The following is a 14,673-nucleotide window of genomic DNA, read 5'->3' as shown; positions in this document are numbered from 1 at the left end:
TTCACTTCTGTCTATGCAATTGTAATTGCTACATTTGTATCACTATTGTTTAAAGTGCAGAACTAAACTTGGACAAGTTATTTTTAAAGCTCTGACTATGCATTAACTGCTTATGCACAGTCACACAATTTCAATCATCCTGAAAAGTGGATGATTGAAAAATCATCCACTTTTCAGGATGATTGAAATTGTGGAAAACTGAGCAGCATGGAGGGAATACAGGTAGGTGGATACAGAATGAAAAAATAAAATTATTATGGATGGAAAATTCGATTGTAAAAAATAAAATATCATACACATAAGGGAAAACAGTATTACACTGTAATGCAAGTGACCATTTTAATCAGCTTCAGGACTACAGAAGTCTGGTGAGCCTCAAGAAATACGTCCCAGTTCAGTGTCCAACACTCCAAATCTCTTTAAAAAAGACCTGTTCTCCAAGACAGACAAGTCAGTGTAGCTATCAGCCTGGATTTCTGCCTACATCCCAACAGGTGACTGTTCACTGGAAATGTAAAAGGTCATTCTCTCTTGAGACATTGAATGTCAGGCGAGTGAGAATCACCAGCCAGCAGGCTTGCTTTCCAGCTAAATCCTCTTGCACTTACCTAGGCAATTTACTTGCTTATTTTCCAGTACTCCATAACATAAGGAAATAAATAAATTTTTACAGCAGACCTCAGGAAGAGCCATCATGACAAAGAAAATACACACAACACAGTAGAGATCACATGTACAAACATCACACGTCAAAGTCTTTTTACACAGAAACATATTTATTCTTTCTTCATTATTAAAACCTCTAATGACCATCCCTCAAAAAGCCAACTGGCCAAATTTGTATTTTCTGTTTATATATTAGATTTTAAATAGAACCATCCCTGGATAATGCACTTTAATCATACTGTGAAATGAGAAAGCAATACATTAAGCTAAATAACAAAAATACAGAATCTCAGAATCTTCATCCAAACTCATTTTATACTCCTCATTAAAAAAGAAAAAAAAATCTGACTTTACACAATAGATACTCAAGTAAGTTCATATGCACCAATCTATGCCCAAATTACTACAAGCTAAACAGAGACAGTAGATCACTTGCAATACCTGAGCACACTACTCACTGTTTCACAGTGGGCGGGGGAAAGTCAAATGATTTCTACTTTACTGCACACAACAGCACAAATTGAGCATATCACTGACAGCCAAGTAAGTCTGCATGTAATCTTTCACTAACTTACTTTTGTGTCATTTGTGCCTTCAGATAAGAGACAAGCTTCTTTGCTAGGCAAGGCCCTTCCCTAGTAAGAAGAGTTGTCACATTGTACTCAGTCACTCATCTCTTTTTCCCTTAGTTAAGACTAATGCAGATTTTTAGGAATTCAGTCACCAATTCAGTTCTTAAAGCTAGCCACGCAACAGAAAGTGGCAGCATGATTCTCATTCAGAACACAGGCTCCAGACAGACAATGAAGCTACTGCTTAGACCGAGAAAGGAAGTGTGTCTCCACCCTGAAGCCACTGCTCACACATCTGGCTCACAACATGTGTTCCACGCTTCAGAAGACAGTGCAACTGCATCAAGAGTTCTTTTACAGCTAACACTGCTTAGATGTGTTCTGTGATAGATATATCCTTGCAAAAAACTATACAAGCATACATAGAAACAGAAAAGCTCACTGAAAGTAACATGTACACCACCTAAAAATCTGCTTTTATTTATATTCCTAACAAAATTAAATTAGATGATTTCAGATTGATACACAAAAAATTACATTTTATTCATACACCTTTATTCTCAGATGTTTATTCTGTATTCAGCCTGTATTTCTCCCTTACAGAAATGTGCATTTTCATCCACTTTGACTAAAGCAATTTTTATTTTCATCTAGTTTTTTTAAATGAGTGTAAAATACTATCTGCTATTGGCCAAAATGGCAGATTTCAGGTGGTAGCAATAAAGGCCATAAAACTTCACTGGAAGAAAACACCAAAATACTACTTTGAAAGCCGCCAGATGCTCTAAGTTGATGCTTTACTTTTAAACTTTTCAAAAATTTCATTAGCTCCTCCAAAGATATTTATTTCCTGGTTTCAAAATGCTTCTCAAGAAATAATACCCAACTCCATTCATAAGGGTATGGATGAGAAAACTTACTTTAAAATAATTTCTTTTTAAATTAAATAAAAGGGAGAAATAATTCTCTAAGCAGGAGAAAAACTTTCATGCATGCTATTTTTAAGCCAAATAGAACAATAATCCTGACAGTCAGGGAAACTTCTCAGAAATCATTTAAAGAAAGTAAAAAAATTAAAAGGGAGCTAGAAGGAAAACAAACATCTCCAAATAGCATTCTTTTTTTTTTTTTTTGCTTTGAGCCATACCAAATGTGGCTTTCCATTCTTTCTAATGATGGCCATTTAAAAATTTCAATATGTAAATTAAATTATACTCCTATACATGTATTGTTATTGAATGTGTACAGACATAAAATTATTTGGAACTACCCTCAAAAACAAGTTAAGTAGTCCTGCAATGAGAGGGGGGAAAACAACAGTCCCTCTAAACTACTCTTAAGGATTTATCTCAATTTCTCATGTTTTAGAAACTTTTCACTGTGGCAGTTTTACTGCTCATGTAGCACTGATGTGCAAAAAGATAACATGCACTTAATGGAATTTTAATCTTTTTAGCATATAGAAACCTTTATGGCATATAGCAACGTTCAATATGTAGTTTGCCAGAAACAGCAGTCAGTTCATGGCTTCTGGAGCCTCAGGAGAACAAAGCATTAATTGCCAATAATTTCAGCTATTACCATTAACATGGTCTTCCAAACTTATACCCCTATGAAATGAACCAGTGAACAAACCCCCCACCTACTCCAAAAAATAAGGGTTGTATCAACACAGTGGAAAGACCCACCTAAAAGGTACATCCAGGATGATAATGACCTTAATAAACACCAACCAAGATCAAGCATTGTTCTCCACATCACAGAAAATAGGAAGGAAGATGCAATTCTTAGCGTTTTCAAAAAACCCTCCACAGAACAGGAAGGTGACAGAGCCAGGCAGATACCTCCTGACATCTAAATGTCTTGCTGGCAAGGTGAATGCAATCAGGTAAGAGCTAGAGCTTATGCTCTGTGGACACTACTCAGTTTTCCATCCTTACTCCTATCTTGCTAGCTACTACAGAGAATGCTTTCTATCACTCATCTTATGGCACAGAAACAGCAATCTCCTAAGTGAGAGTCCTGATCTCTTCCCTGCCCTGATCTTGCCTTGTTTTTTTTCTTGGTCAGTAACCAAGGTGGAACTGCATGAATTTTTAGAGCAACAAGGGTACGCGAACAACACAATTGTTTAGATTTTGCTGTGTAACAGTTGCGACTTGGTTAATACCAAGTTACTGGAGAGAAGTATCATTGGCAGGGAGGAGCATAGATCTCCGCCCCTCCTACGCTCACTCGGCAACACTCGAGTGTCCACTGGAAACAGCTAGTGAGCCTAAATGACAAGCGAAAAAGAGTGGCAAGATAATGCTGGTTCAGCTATTGTATAAAGTTCATAAATACAACAATCAAAGGCCAGGAAAAGGTAGAAAAGGTCTGACGCTAAAGCCGTTGTGTTAATGACGTGGCAGTAACACTACTTATTGATTGCTGAGCACAGCAGTCTGTTGGCTTGCCATGAGGGAACACAGACCACCAGCAGGAAAAAGCTGGCTGCAAGGTCTGATAAAACCAGAGGAGAAAAGAGTGGAGAAGAACAACTGAAAGTTTTGAAAGAAGATAAAAAACACAGAGCAAAAACAATTAAACAAAACAGGTAAATTTCAGTTTGGGGGGAACACTCCAAAAACATTAATAAGAAATTAAAGGTGCAAGTAGGCATAGGGAAATTAAATGCTTGTGGAAATACAATTTAGCTACCTACAATATCCTGGAAGCAGTTACCCCTCAGAAGCAAATAAACAATCTCTTCTGGTCAGACTTTTACAAACAGCTGTGATGGTCTAAGTTGACACCCGGTGCAACACAGATCATCATTTCACCCAATAATTCCAAACCCTTAGGCTTAGTGACAGAATACGTTATGGAGAGACACTTAATTCACTCATCACTAAGCTGCCCCCTAAGACAAGCCTTCATCACTCAAAAATAGTTCTCATTTCTACTTTGATATGCCTAGTACTCAGTCTCAACCTAAGCAGGACACCTTTGCTAAATTCAACATTAGAGGGATTTTTTCACAAATTTTTTAAAGGATAATTAATTATATAATGCTAAATAAATAAATGTGTTATTCAATATCTGAGATCCTTAGTCTAGTCTTTTTCCCGAGAGAAATCTCATTTAATCAAAGGAAGAATTCACAGCACTCATCAAGTACTAAAACTCTGATCAAATTTCCCCTGATGAACTGGAAGTTCATTTCAATATCTTCTCCATCAGATAATGATATTCAGTAGTACTGATTGGCAGAGTGACTTCACCTGTGAAGATTCAGACTCTGTCAATGATAGCCATCTCTCCTTCAACATCAGATGTTTGGGACATTTCTCCCAAAACAAGGAATTTATTAATCTTTTGAATATTTTGGATGATACAGGTCAGCCAAAGGGATATGGGCACATCATGACCTAGCTAAGCTACACAAAAGGCAACTGGCAAGTATAATATATACTTCTATTTTATATAACTTTTATATTATCATATATTATATGATAATATAAAAGTAGCTGTATCATAATATAAAAGTTACACACACACACCTTCCTCATCTTCTTAGGAGAGACAACTCAGAGAGAAAGAGTAACCTCAGTGCTTCCTAGTACACACTAAATAATGGTAATTTCTGGTACCTCTAAACTGCCTGTTGCTAGCTCCAAAGACTGAAGTTACACACAGGTTCAGAATACCAAAGCAAACAAACAAGAAGGAAATGGTTTCTAGTAAGGACCAAGTACTCCATGTCCTCCGCTGCAAGAAAGGAATAGTCAAAAACTTCACAACATTAACTATCCAAACCTCTCAGTATTTCCTCAGACATATTAGCCACACAGATTAAATTTTAATATATCTTGTATATTAACATGTAAACCACAATGGAATGTATTGCTATATTGCCAGCAGCTGCCAAAGGCAAAAACTAATAGCTGCATTATGCTTCACATGAAAGATGGGACACAAATACTCCTTTTGAAACAAATTTTTCCAGAGAAAGAACAAAAACATGGGGACAAAAAAGTACACGTGATCCACAATTACAGAAATAAGGAACAGTCTTGTTTTGATCTATGATCACCCTTTTTTAGTGATGCGGCAACCCACCACGCTTCCTGATACAATTACAACTCTGCTTCTACCAAAATTGTATCTGTTTTACTATTACCTCAGCACTGACTGCACCACAGAGTTACATGAAAACTCAGACTTCTGTCTTACAGATATTCCCATCAGCTGCAACAAAAGTATTGCAAGCTCCAACTAAGTTTTAAGATCATAGGGGAGACACAAAATACTGAGGCAGGGAAACTGAGGGTGGAATGGACATTAAGACTGTCATCCAGCTCAACCTTCTGCAGAAGTACAGTGAATGCTGAATTTGGATGATGCTGCTTTAGACTGTCATTTAGCTTGGCCTTAAAAACCTCCAAAGGCAGAGATTCCATAAGCTCCCTAGAGAACCTGCTTCAATGCCTGAGCAGCCTCATGGTGAAATACAGACTCATCATGTCAAGGCAGATGATGATAGCCATGCTGACCGGAAGCCCGTGACAGATGGGAGTCAGTGATCCAAGCAGGAGCCAAGCCGAGCAGACCCACGCCCGTGCTGGGCTGCATGTCTGGGCTGGCCGACAGGCCCGTGCTGCACGTACTTCGTGGCTGCAGGGGGAGCCCAGACAGCCCTCTGAAACAGAGAGGCTGCAATCAACACCACCAGCGATTATGCCACCTGGGTGGCCTTGCTTTATCTGAAAGTGCAGAGGGAAGTTCTCATGTGAACATCCTTTCTACCTGACAGGAAAAATTATGAAGAGAGCTGTCTTCTTGCAAGGAAATCCAGCAAAAGAGCAAAATACGGTCACCTTTCTATGGATGGGGTCTGCACAGTGTGTTGCACATGGACCCTTCAAAGGTCTGTTTGGTGCTGCACAATTCAGGGTTCTCAGAATCAAAAGAGATTTAAGATTATCTGTACTACTCTCTCTTTATATGGTTAACTTTAATAAACAGAATTTCCAATGCTATTTTATAATGCCCAAGCAACTCTCTTAGATCATCAGAGAGCAGCATCTCCGGGCACAAAACAAACTTTCCTGTTTAACTTTATGGCCACTGTCTCAGGCTCCAGCCATGAACCTCTGTGAGGAGTCAGGCTCCATTTTGCTCCACAAACTACTTTAATTTTGGCATACTGCCTCAAGATCTCTCAGCCCCCATCCATAGGTCATGCACATATTGACCATCCTAGGAGACTTCCAGTGGGATGGCAGAGAACAAAACCAGACACAGTGGTTTAGGTGTGTTCTATTAAGTGCTGACTAAACAGGAATAATCACGTTGTTCAGCCCAGTGGCTACACTCCTATATGTTGCTAGGGTACATTGCTGACTCATTAACAGCATTTACAGGTTGTATTCCCTGCAGGTGGTTATTCTGTCCCATATAAAGGGCTTTCCATTTGTCCTTTTTGGATTTCATGAAAGTCCTGTCAGCTCATTGTTCTGTCTTGCTTAGGTCTCTCCAAAATGCAGACTTGTCCTTGAGTATTGGTACATTCCAACTCCAGATCAGTGACAAAGATCTAAAGCAGGACAGGTCCCAGAATAGAGCCAGGAACAGCTCCTTGTAGCCAGCCTCTGAGGAAGAGCATGAACCACTGCTGGAAATAAACCACAATCATACACCTTGTAGTTTATCTAGTTTCCCAGATAGTTTTTATCACTATATACAAAATCCACCTGTAAATATTTGTACAATATTTTGGTGCAAATCACTGATTCACTTAAACTTCTTCTGTGTTTTTAGATGATTTCCTATTTATTTACAAGCTTCAGATAACCAGTCTTGAAATTCATTTGACATATTATGACACCTATTAGGAAATGTTGTGAACTACTTAAACTGGTACCATGCTTGTTTAAAACTTTGTCTGCTATCATCACTCCTTCAAATGGTGATTTAATCTGTTTAACATCATAGTAGCTGTGCTTTCTCATTTAAACAACTTTAAAAAACCTAAGCCTATAACCAAGGGTTGTCTGGGATTTTTCTAGTTTAAGTAACTTTAGAAAGTCCAGGTACATCCTTTTACATTGAATCCATACAGTCCAGCATAGATCTAGGTGTTCAACTGAAAAAAACCCCTCAGATAACGCTTAAGACATTGTGAAGACAAACTGCTTCATGAAGAACACGTAATGGATCCATTTATAAAATGACTTAAAAAAACTAAGCGTGTTGCATTAGTCAGCCAAACAGCTCTATTACATAACATTTTGTAGCTTCATAGAGTACACAGACAGAAGGAGCTGTAGTTTCATTTCCTGTACAGTTCCTTCCACTAAATTTCACTCGGATATCTCTAAAACCGGTTTGATAAGGACAGCAGAACTCCTGTTCTCAGATGGTTCTCTGCTGCAAACTCTGCCAGGCAGTTGGAGAAGAGGTATTAAAAATGCATCTATGATAGTCTTAGTGAGAAGATTAATCTGGTAACTGTAGCAGGAAAATCTCAAACTACTGAAACACCTAAATTTTTTCCTCCTTTTTAGGGATTGGAACTATATGGCAATCCTTTAGCTCTCTGCTATTTCCCCATTACATTCCAAGGTTTTCTAAGAGAGAGAGAGACAGACATGATCCTGGTTTAATCCCTTTAATATTCCAAAGCAAAAGTTATCCAAGGCTGCTTATGAGAAAATGTTTATATTATATTTCAAAAATGTTAAATGCAAATGCTGCACTATATCTTTGCTGCAGTCAGTAAATCACTAACTATTCTATAAGGATAGTTGAGAAAACAGAAATACACAACAATCTTGCATCCCATTAAAATTTTAACAGCTGCCTATAACAAATCTGTACCTGACACAAGTTTATTCTTTGCTTGTATTCATGACTAGAAAGATAAACTGGAAGTATTTAGTTCTAATGGTCACTGGTTCCCTTGGTTTCTCCCTATGCAAGAAGAAATTCTGCATCCTCTGTCTTGGTATAAATAATCAAAATGCTGAAATACTAACATAAATTTTTTGAAAAACAGGAATTATTTTAAAAATAACTTTAGTTCAAACTAAGGTTTGCTAACTCCCACAGTGTGAATGGATCAAATTAGCTGCTTCCATTGTAAGGACCAACTGTACCCAACTTTTGGAACTGCAGGATAATGCAGGCTGGATGTGACCCCAGAGGCTCCACCCCAGTCACCTGATCAGAGAACATCTAGTTAGAGGAGGCTGCTCAAGGTATTACTCAGTCCAGTTCCAAGTACCGGCACTTATTACTATGAAGACTAGAAATTTAATTCAACTGCTGTCTTTTAGAGGTGGGGGCGGGGGGGAAAGGCATTTTCTTGAGTGCCTGTTGTACCCAGGTAAGTTCATGCTGTAGACTGACAAAGTCAGGGGTGCTACACTGGACAGAAGGTACAAGCAAGAGAAATAAAAGAGATCATTATAGCCTCCTATTCTTGCTGAACCCACAAACACAGGAACAAACCAAACTGGTTCTACCCTCTGCTTCAGTCACATAACTTTTACTGCTTGTTATGCATGAACCACAGCATCCACCATTCACTGTCAGACTCCCAGGTCATTTACCAAGTTTACTGTTTGAAAAGATTATTTGAACTTAGAGACTCAGTAAATCATATTGTGGAACCATAACACATATCACTTTAAGCAGCATAAAACTGGGTAGGCTTTGAAATAAAGTGACTCACAGCAAATGTCCGAGCAAACAGCTGAAAATTTTAAAATGCACAAATACATCCAAATGACTCAGAGCAATCCATATTGCAATCATTCACAAAAAAAAAAATCACAACTGAAAGCTTTAAATAATGCAAAGCCTATTGACTTCTGCACACTCTGGTGGAATTTCATCATATTATGCACTGCACAAATACATAGCAAGTTCCTTCAAGAGATGACAATCCAAGGCCCTGAACTGAGCACACCATCCTTCAATGGACCTCTGCAGGTGAGAGGACTCCAGTCTGCTTCACACATGCAATATAACTGAACACCAGCGAGGGAGAAAGAGGTGCACAGAGGGAATAGCACCCACTTGGAGATTACATTGAAGGTCATAGAGAATATGGGGTCTCGCCTTCCTGCCCACTGCAGTAAAATTTTCCTTTAATTTTAGTCCAAAGATTTCACAAGCAAGTAAGCACATTCAATCCAAGCGCATGGGCAATATTTTTCATTCACAAGTCCACAGACACAGTGCACGCCTAATCAGCTGTCCCACACCTAAGTTTCAAAACCACAGTGAGATAGCATGGTCAATTTTTATCCACTTTGTTTTCCTCACATTCTTCATGATTCTAATGTGCTACTTCAACTGCTGGAATGTTTTCAGTTTGATTGAGGTCATTCTTTCTGAATCAAATTTTGATTTAAGCCAGGGTCAAAACACCAGCATAAAAGTAAAAGCTGGCATGCTGTAGATTAGTTCTGACAGCAGGATATGACAAACAGGCAGTATATGTGAAGAGACATTTTATAATATTAAACATATAAGCTTTCTCTCAATCATCTTCAAATATTAATCTAGTTTTGATACTCCTATGAAACATCCTGGTTTGCTATTTTAGATATCAGTAAAAAACAAAAAGCAAAAGTTATTTGTTTGATATTAGAAAGAAGGACAAAAATAGAACCAGAATTCCTACATATCAGTGCACTGCTCTGATGACAATATCCCACTTACACTCAGTAACTAACTTGGTTTCTAGGAAGCTAAAAGAGAATACATCAAGCATTAAGAAAAAACAGAGCTATTTTCACTGGTCTATCTGGTTTCATAATGTAGATGTTTAAATAGATGCTTTTTCCCCAGATCCAGCACTATGATGCAACTCCAAAAATTACAGTCAGTGATTGAACATAGCCTAAGTAGCAACCTTGCTGTACCTGCACCTATGTTGTGAGCAGATGAAACTATCAAAGTAGTCTCAACAGGCTTTCTGTCAGCTGGCCAAATAAAATGGGATTTTTAAAAAAAATGAGTTACATATAGTGAAGATTTTCTAAAAATATATAAATGTATATAAATAAGGGAACCAACACAGAGCAGTTCAGGTAAAAAAGCATCCTTATGTCAGACATTTGTCTTCAAAACACTTAACTTACTGGGGGTTAAGGCATTATTACGGCTTCCAGCAACCTAAAACCCAGAAGGCTATTCTGTGCATGTTGTGTGTCCTCCCCAACAAAAAAAAAAAAAAAAAAAAACACAAAACAAAGCAAATCTCAAAACAAAACAAACAAAACACCAAACAAAAAGCACACCAATATAAACTGATAGTTGTCCTCAATCTATGTGGCAATACAGAATGTGATAGTTACACCAGGAAAGGATAAGCCTTACAAAAATCCTGAAAATCATACATATTTGCCAAAGAAACTATGAAGTTGTTTTTTGCCCCTCCTAAATAGCAAGAGGCTCTTTGAGACTGAAATTTTTTCCTGCCATGTCATTCTTTTGCAATGGTTCACAGATTTCCTAACTGAAAAAAAAAAAAAAAACAAACATAAAATTTTACAACCTTCTCAGTCTTACTCACTCATCAGCAATACATGGGCACCCAGGAGGACCCAGCTAGGCACAAAAAAAAGAAAAGCCACATATCAGTGTTTAGTCTGAAATTGATGTTTAAGGCCCTCTGGCTGGTTCAATCACAGTTTACTCTGCTATCTGTTCAGATACCAGATAAATTCCAGGAGTTCTATTTTTCTAGCACAGAGAGAGTGTACAGCAATGTCACAGTTCCTCAAGACTTTGATTTACAACTAGAACATGCAAACAATTTCAGTTTTGCTTCTCACTTTTAAGCAAAGATATTTACATTTGCCCCCCTCAAACTCTTTAACTAAGACTGGGTACTAGAAATAGCCATGTCTATCTATAATACTCTAGCATCAATCTTCTTTCTACCTGTGACAGCTCCATCCATAAAGAACTGCTTGCTAGTTCTTCTCCACACGAAGCCAACATAATTTTCTCTCCATCAGCTCCATCATTCCCCCAATTTCTCCTCATGTATATGCAAGGTAAGAGGAAAAGAGTGTCCTCTACATTCATTTTTCATTTTCTTTTGTCATATTCTGATCCATTTTTCTCACACCATTCACTTGGCACTTGCTTCTGTCAAGTATTTTCTGTACTAACTTCTCTGGAGTACACACTGCACCGTGTCTTACTATAGCCACCTTCAACTTGGCAGCATTCAGCAACAACAATGCACAACCTCAGCCCTAATCCCTCTCCACAGCTTCCTTCCTGCAACTCTAGTGAAAAATGTATGCCCACATTTGGGAGATGGAAAGGATATTCCTAGCTACTTCCCTACTTCCTGACTATTATTTTTAAACTGTCTTACTACGTTTAACTTGACGCAATCTGGTAAAAAACTAAGGCACTTAAGGACAGAGCCTGAACACCATCCCCTCCTTTCTTCTCAACTACTGTTTCATTTTGTGCTGCCACCTTGGTCTTAAGGCCCAGTGTCCAAAGTGGGCCTTCCTCGCCTGTGTTCAGTCACTATCTCTTGCAGACTGGCACCTACATTGTAGCTTAAGATCAGTGGGACTAGATCTCACAAGTCCCTTTAATCTTTGTCTTGCTTTAAAACTATTGTTATGTTTATGTTTTGTTTTGCTTTTTTAAAATCCAGGGTTTAAAGAGTCCTTGCACTCAGCAAATGGAAGCAAGACAACACTTTGCAACATGTGATCCACAAATGCAGATTGCCAGTGAATTCTGCTCAGGAGTTCATAAAAGATGAATAACAGAAAAAAAACCAAACAAACACCAAAGAAACACTTATTTGATGACCTTAGATGTACCACTCATAGACTACCCCAAGCAGCAGAACGCTTGGCAGGAAAAGCAAATGTCAGAAATCTGAAGACTAAAAGAAATCCATGTTCTAGTTGAGAAACAAATTCACGTTTTGAAAACGACAGATGTGTTGCTGGGATAAGTTTTAAGTAACAGACTGTATAAACAGAAGTAAACGTTATGAGTACAACTATCCAATTGTCTTGAGGGGCTTCGTATTTGTTCAAACTATGAATCTAAAACTGCCCTTGTTTATTTAGGAATGGCAAGAAAGCCCATAGTGAAAAAAAACCCAATATCTTCCTCACAAATGAACCAACCAGATCACGGCCCCAGCTGTCACAACTTTTAGAGTATGAATCAATTCCACCATACCAGTATATGACATCACTGACAGAGCTTATAAATACATATACCTTATTACCTGTGAAGGAATGCAATCACAATAAGAGTTAAAACCAGAAATTTCTCAAGCATTTGAACTCTTTTAGTACCTCAAGACACTACAGGCCACTCTGACAAACTTTTACATTCTAATCTCTCTACGGATATGGGATCATACTCACTCTGTTTTCTGAATGTTTACATTTCCTGTAGACAAAGTCAAGTGAACAAGAGTGGCTGTGTAACAACTGATTTGGGTTTTTAATCACCTTAATATCAACATCCCTATATTTGTAAAAAGAAGCTACTAGGAAATTACTGGAATTGAGCCCTTCTTTAGAAAGGTACATCTATTTTTTTTTTTTTTTTTATACAAGCCTTATTAGGATGTATTTCTTCCCTCAAGTCTAGTCTAGGCATACGACTAGACCCTCCTTGCTAAGCTCCTATTCTATACCCTTTTTATTCTTACTCCCTTTCTTCCTGTCAGACCTCAATCTCCTCCCTCCTCTGGTACAGCAACTTGCCTGAAAAGCAAATTCTCCTGTCCAGCCAAAGTAAATCTGTTTAACCTACTTGAGTAATACATTACATCTACCTGCTGCTTTTTCATGCTGCCACACAGCCATGATTTCAAGCAGACTACGAGTCTGCACCTCGGAAATGCTTGAAAGCTGTTCTCAGCAATGCTACAGATTATGCTTAGGTGTTTCGCTCGGGGCTTTTCTTCCTTGCTAAACCGCAATGAAAAGACTTCACGCCAAAATCACAGACACTACGAGTTAGGGAAAGTCAGACAGGGACTTTAAAAAGTTTGGAGAAAACGCCATCGACTCTGCAAAGGCTCCGTAAACCTGTCAAAAGTTTGTGGAGGAAAAGGGGTGTCCCACTGTCACCTGGTGAGGGATAAAATCCAATCCTTGCAAAAGCGTGCATTTCTGCCCTTTCTCATGCAGCTTCGCCAGTCTGTTTGGCTTGGCTTCGTCTCCGACTGGAAGCTTGCCGCAGGGAAACCAGCTCAACGCAAGCAAGCCTTCTATTTTATTTATTTATTTATTTCCCTTTCCCCTATATAAAGGACAGCTCCAGCTCCATCCCTGTCCCCGCCACTGTCAGGGAGGAGAAACCCCCGCGAAACGTCAGCGACACACGGACACAGACACACACGGACACAGACACACACCCGCACGCCGGCAGCCGCGGCGGCGGGGCGGGGGAGGCAGCGCCGCGACTCCCCGTACACCCAGGGCAGCGGGAGCGGCGGGATGCGGGAGCCGGCGGGATAGCAGAGCCGGCGGGACAGCAGAGCCGGCGGGATGCAGGACAAGGGACGGCGACCCCAGGGCTCCTCCTCAGCCGCCCCCCCACCCCGCTGCCGAGGAGCGGGCGCGGGCCGCGGCCGCCAACGGCCCCACCGCCACCGGAGGAAGAAGAGGAGGAGCGGGGGGAAGGAGAACAAGAAAGGGAAGGGAAATCTGGGTCTCACCTTCCTTCTCGGCCCGGGCCGTGTGGAGGAGCAGCGCCAGCGCGAAGCGCAGCGCCGCGCCCCGCCAGGCGGCTGCCCAGCCGCCGGCGCGGGGGAAGGGGCAGCTGCCTGGGGAGCAGCGGGGGCAGCGGGGGGAGCAGCGGGGGCAGCCGGGAGCCGCCGTCATCGCGCTGCTGCTGCCGCCGCCGCCGCGGGTCCGCCGAGTGTCCGCGTCTGTCTCCGGCCGGGCCGCGGCGCGCGCGCGCGGAGGAGCTCGGGGAGGGGCGGGGCGGACACCCCCGCGAGCGCGCGCTGCGGCTCCTGACGCGCGTGTCACGGGCCGCCACGCCCCCTGGCGAGGCCACGCCCCTACCGGGCGAGGGCGGAGAACAGGTGCCATTTTAAGTGCGGGCAGGGCGTCTTTCCGCTGGCCCCGCCTGCTCTGGCCGCAGGGTTGCCGACTAGGTCGGTTTGGTTTAATAGTTTTTATTATTATTGTTATTTATTTCTAGGGGTTTTTTTTTGTTTTTTTTTTTTTTTAGTTTTTTCAAATGCGATTTTAATCTGCTGTATGCGCCGGCTATTCGCGGTGGGGTCACCCCGCCTCTGTTGCGCTCTCTCCCGCCGGTCTCCGCGCGGGCCGGGGGGCGCTGTTGTTTCCCTCCGAGACCGTCGGCGCTTATCCCAGCCGCCTCCAAGATGGTGGCGAGCGGGCAGCTTCTTCTCCGCGCGGCCTCGCTG

At 40.8% G+C, this 14,673-nt stretch overlaps 1 protein-coding gene across 1 annotated transcript in view; it reads right to left on the bottom strand.

Moving 5' to 3' along the window:
* Window positions 1-14,452, bottom strand: part of TMEM131 (transmembrane protein 131) — a 94,016-nt gene extending 79,564 nt beyond the window's left edge. The window contains exon 1 of the mRNA XM_030234209.2: window positions 13,954-14,452. Within this exon, the coding sequence (XP_030090069.2) occupies window positions 13,954-14,332 (379 nt within the window). The 5' untranslated portion in view covers window positions 14,333-14,452. The remainder of the gene's footprint in view (window positions 1-13,953) is intronic.
* Between the last annotated feature and the right edge of the window lie 221 nt (window positions 14,453-14,673).

The sequence above is a fragment of the Serinus canaria genome, chromosome 1, assembly GCF_022539315.1.
Source record: "Serinus canaria isolate serCan28SL12 chromosome 1, serCan2020, whole genome shotgun sequence".
Classification (NCBI taxonomy): Eukaryota; Metazoa; Chordata; class Aves; order Passeriformes; family Fringillidae; genus Serinus; species Serinus canaria.
Note: the sequence above shows the minus strand (reverse complement) of the source record. Positions and strands in the feature narration are given on the sequence as shown.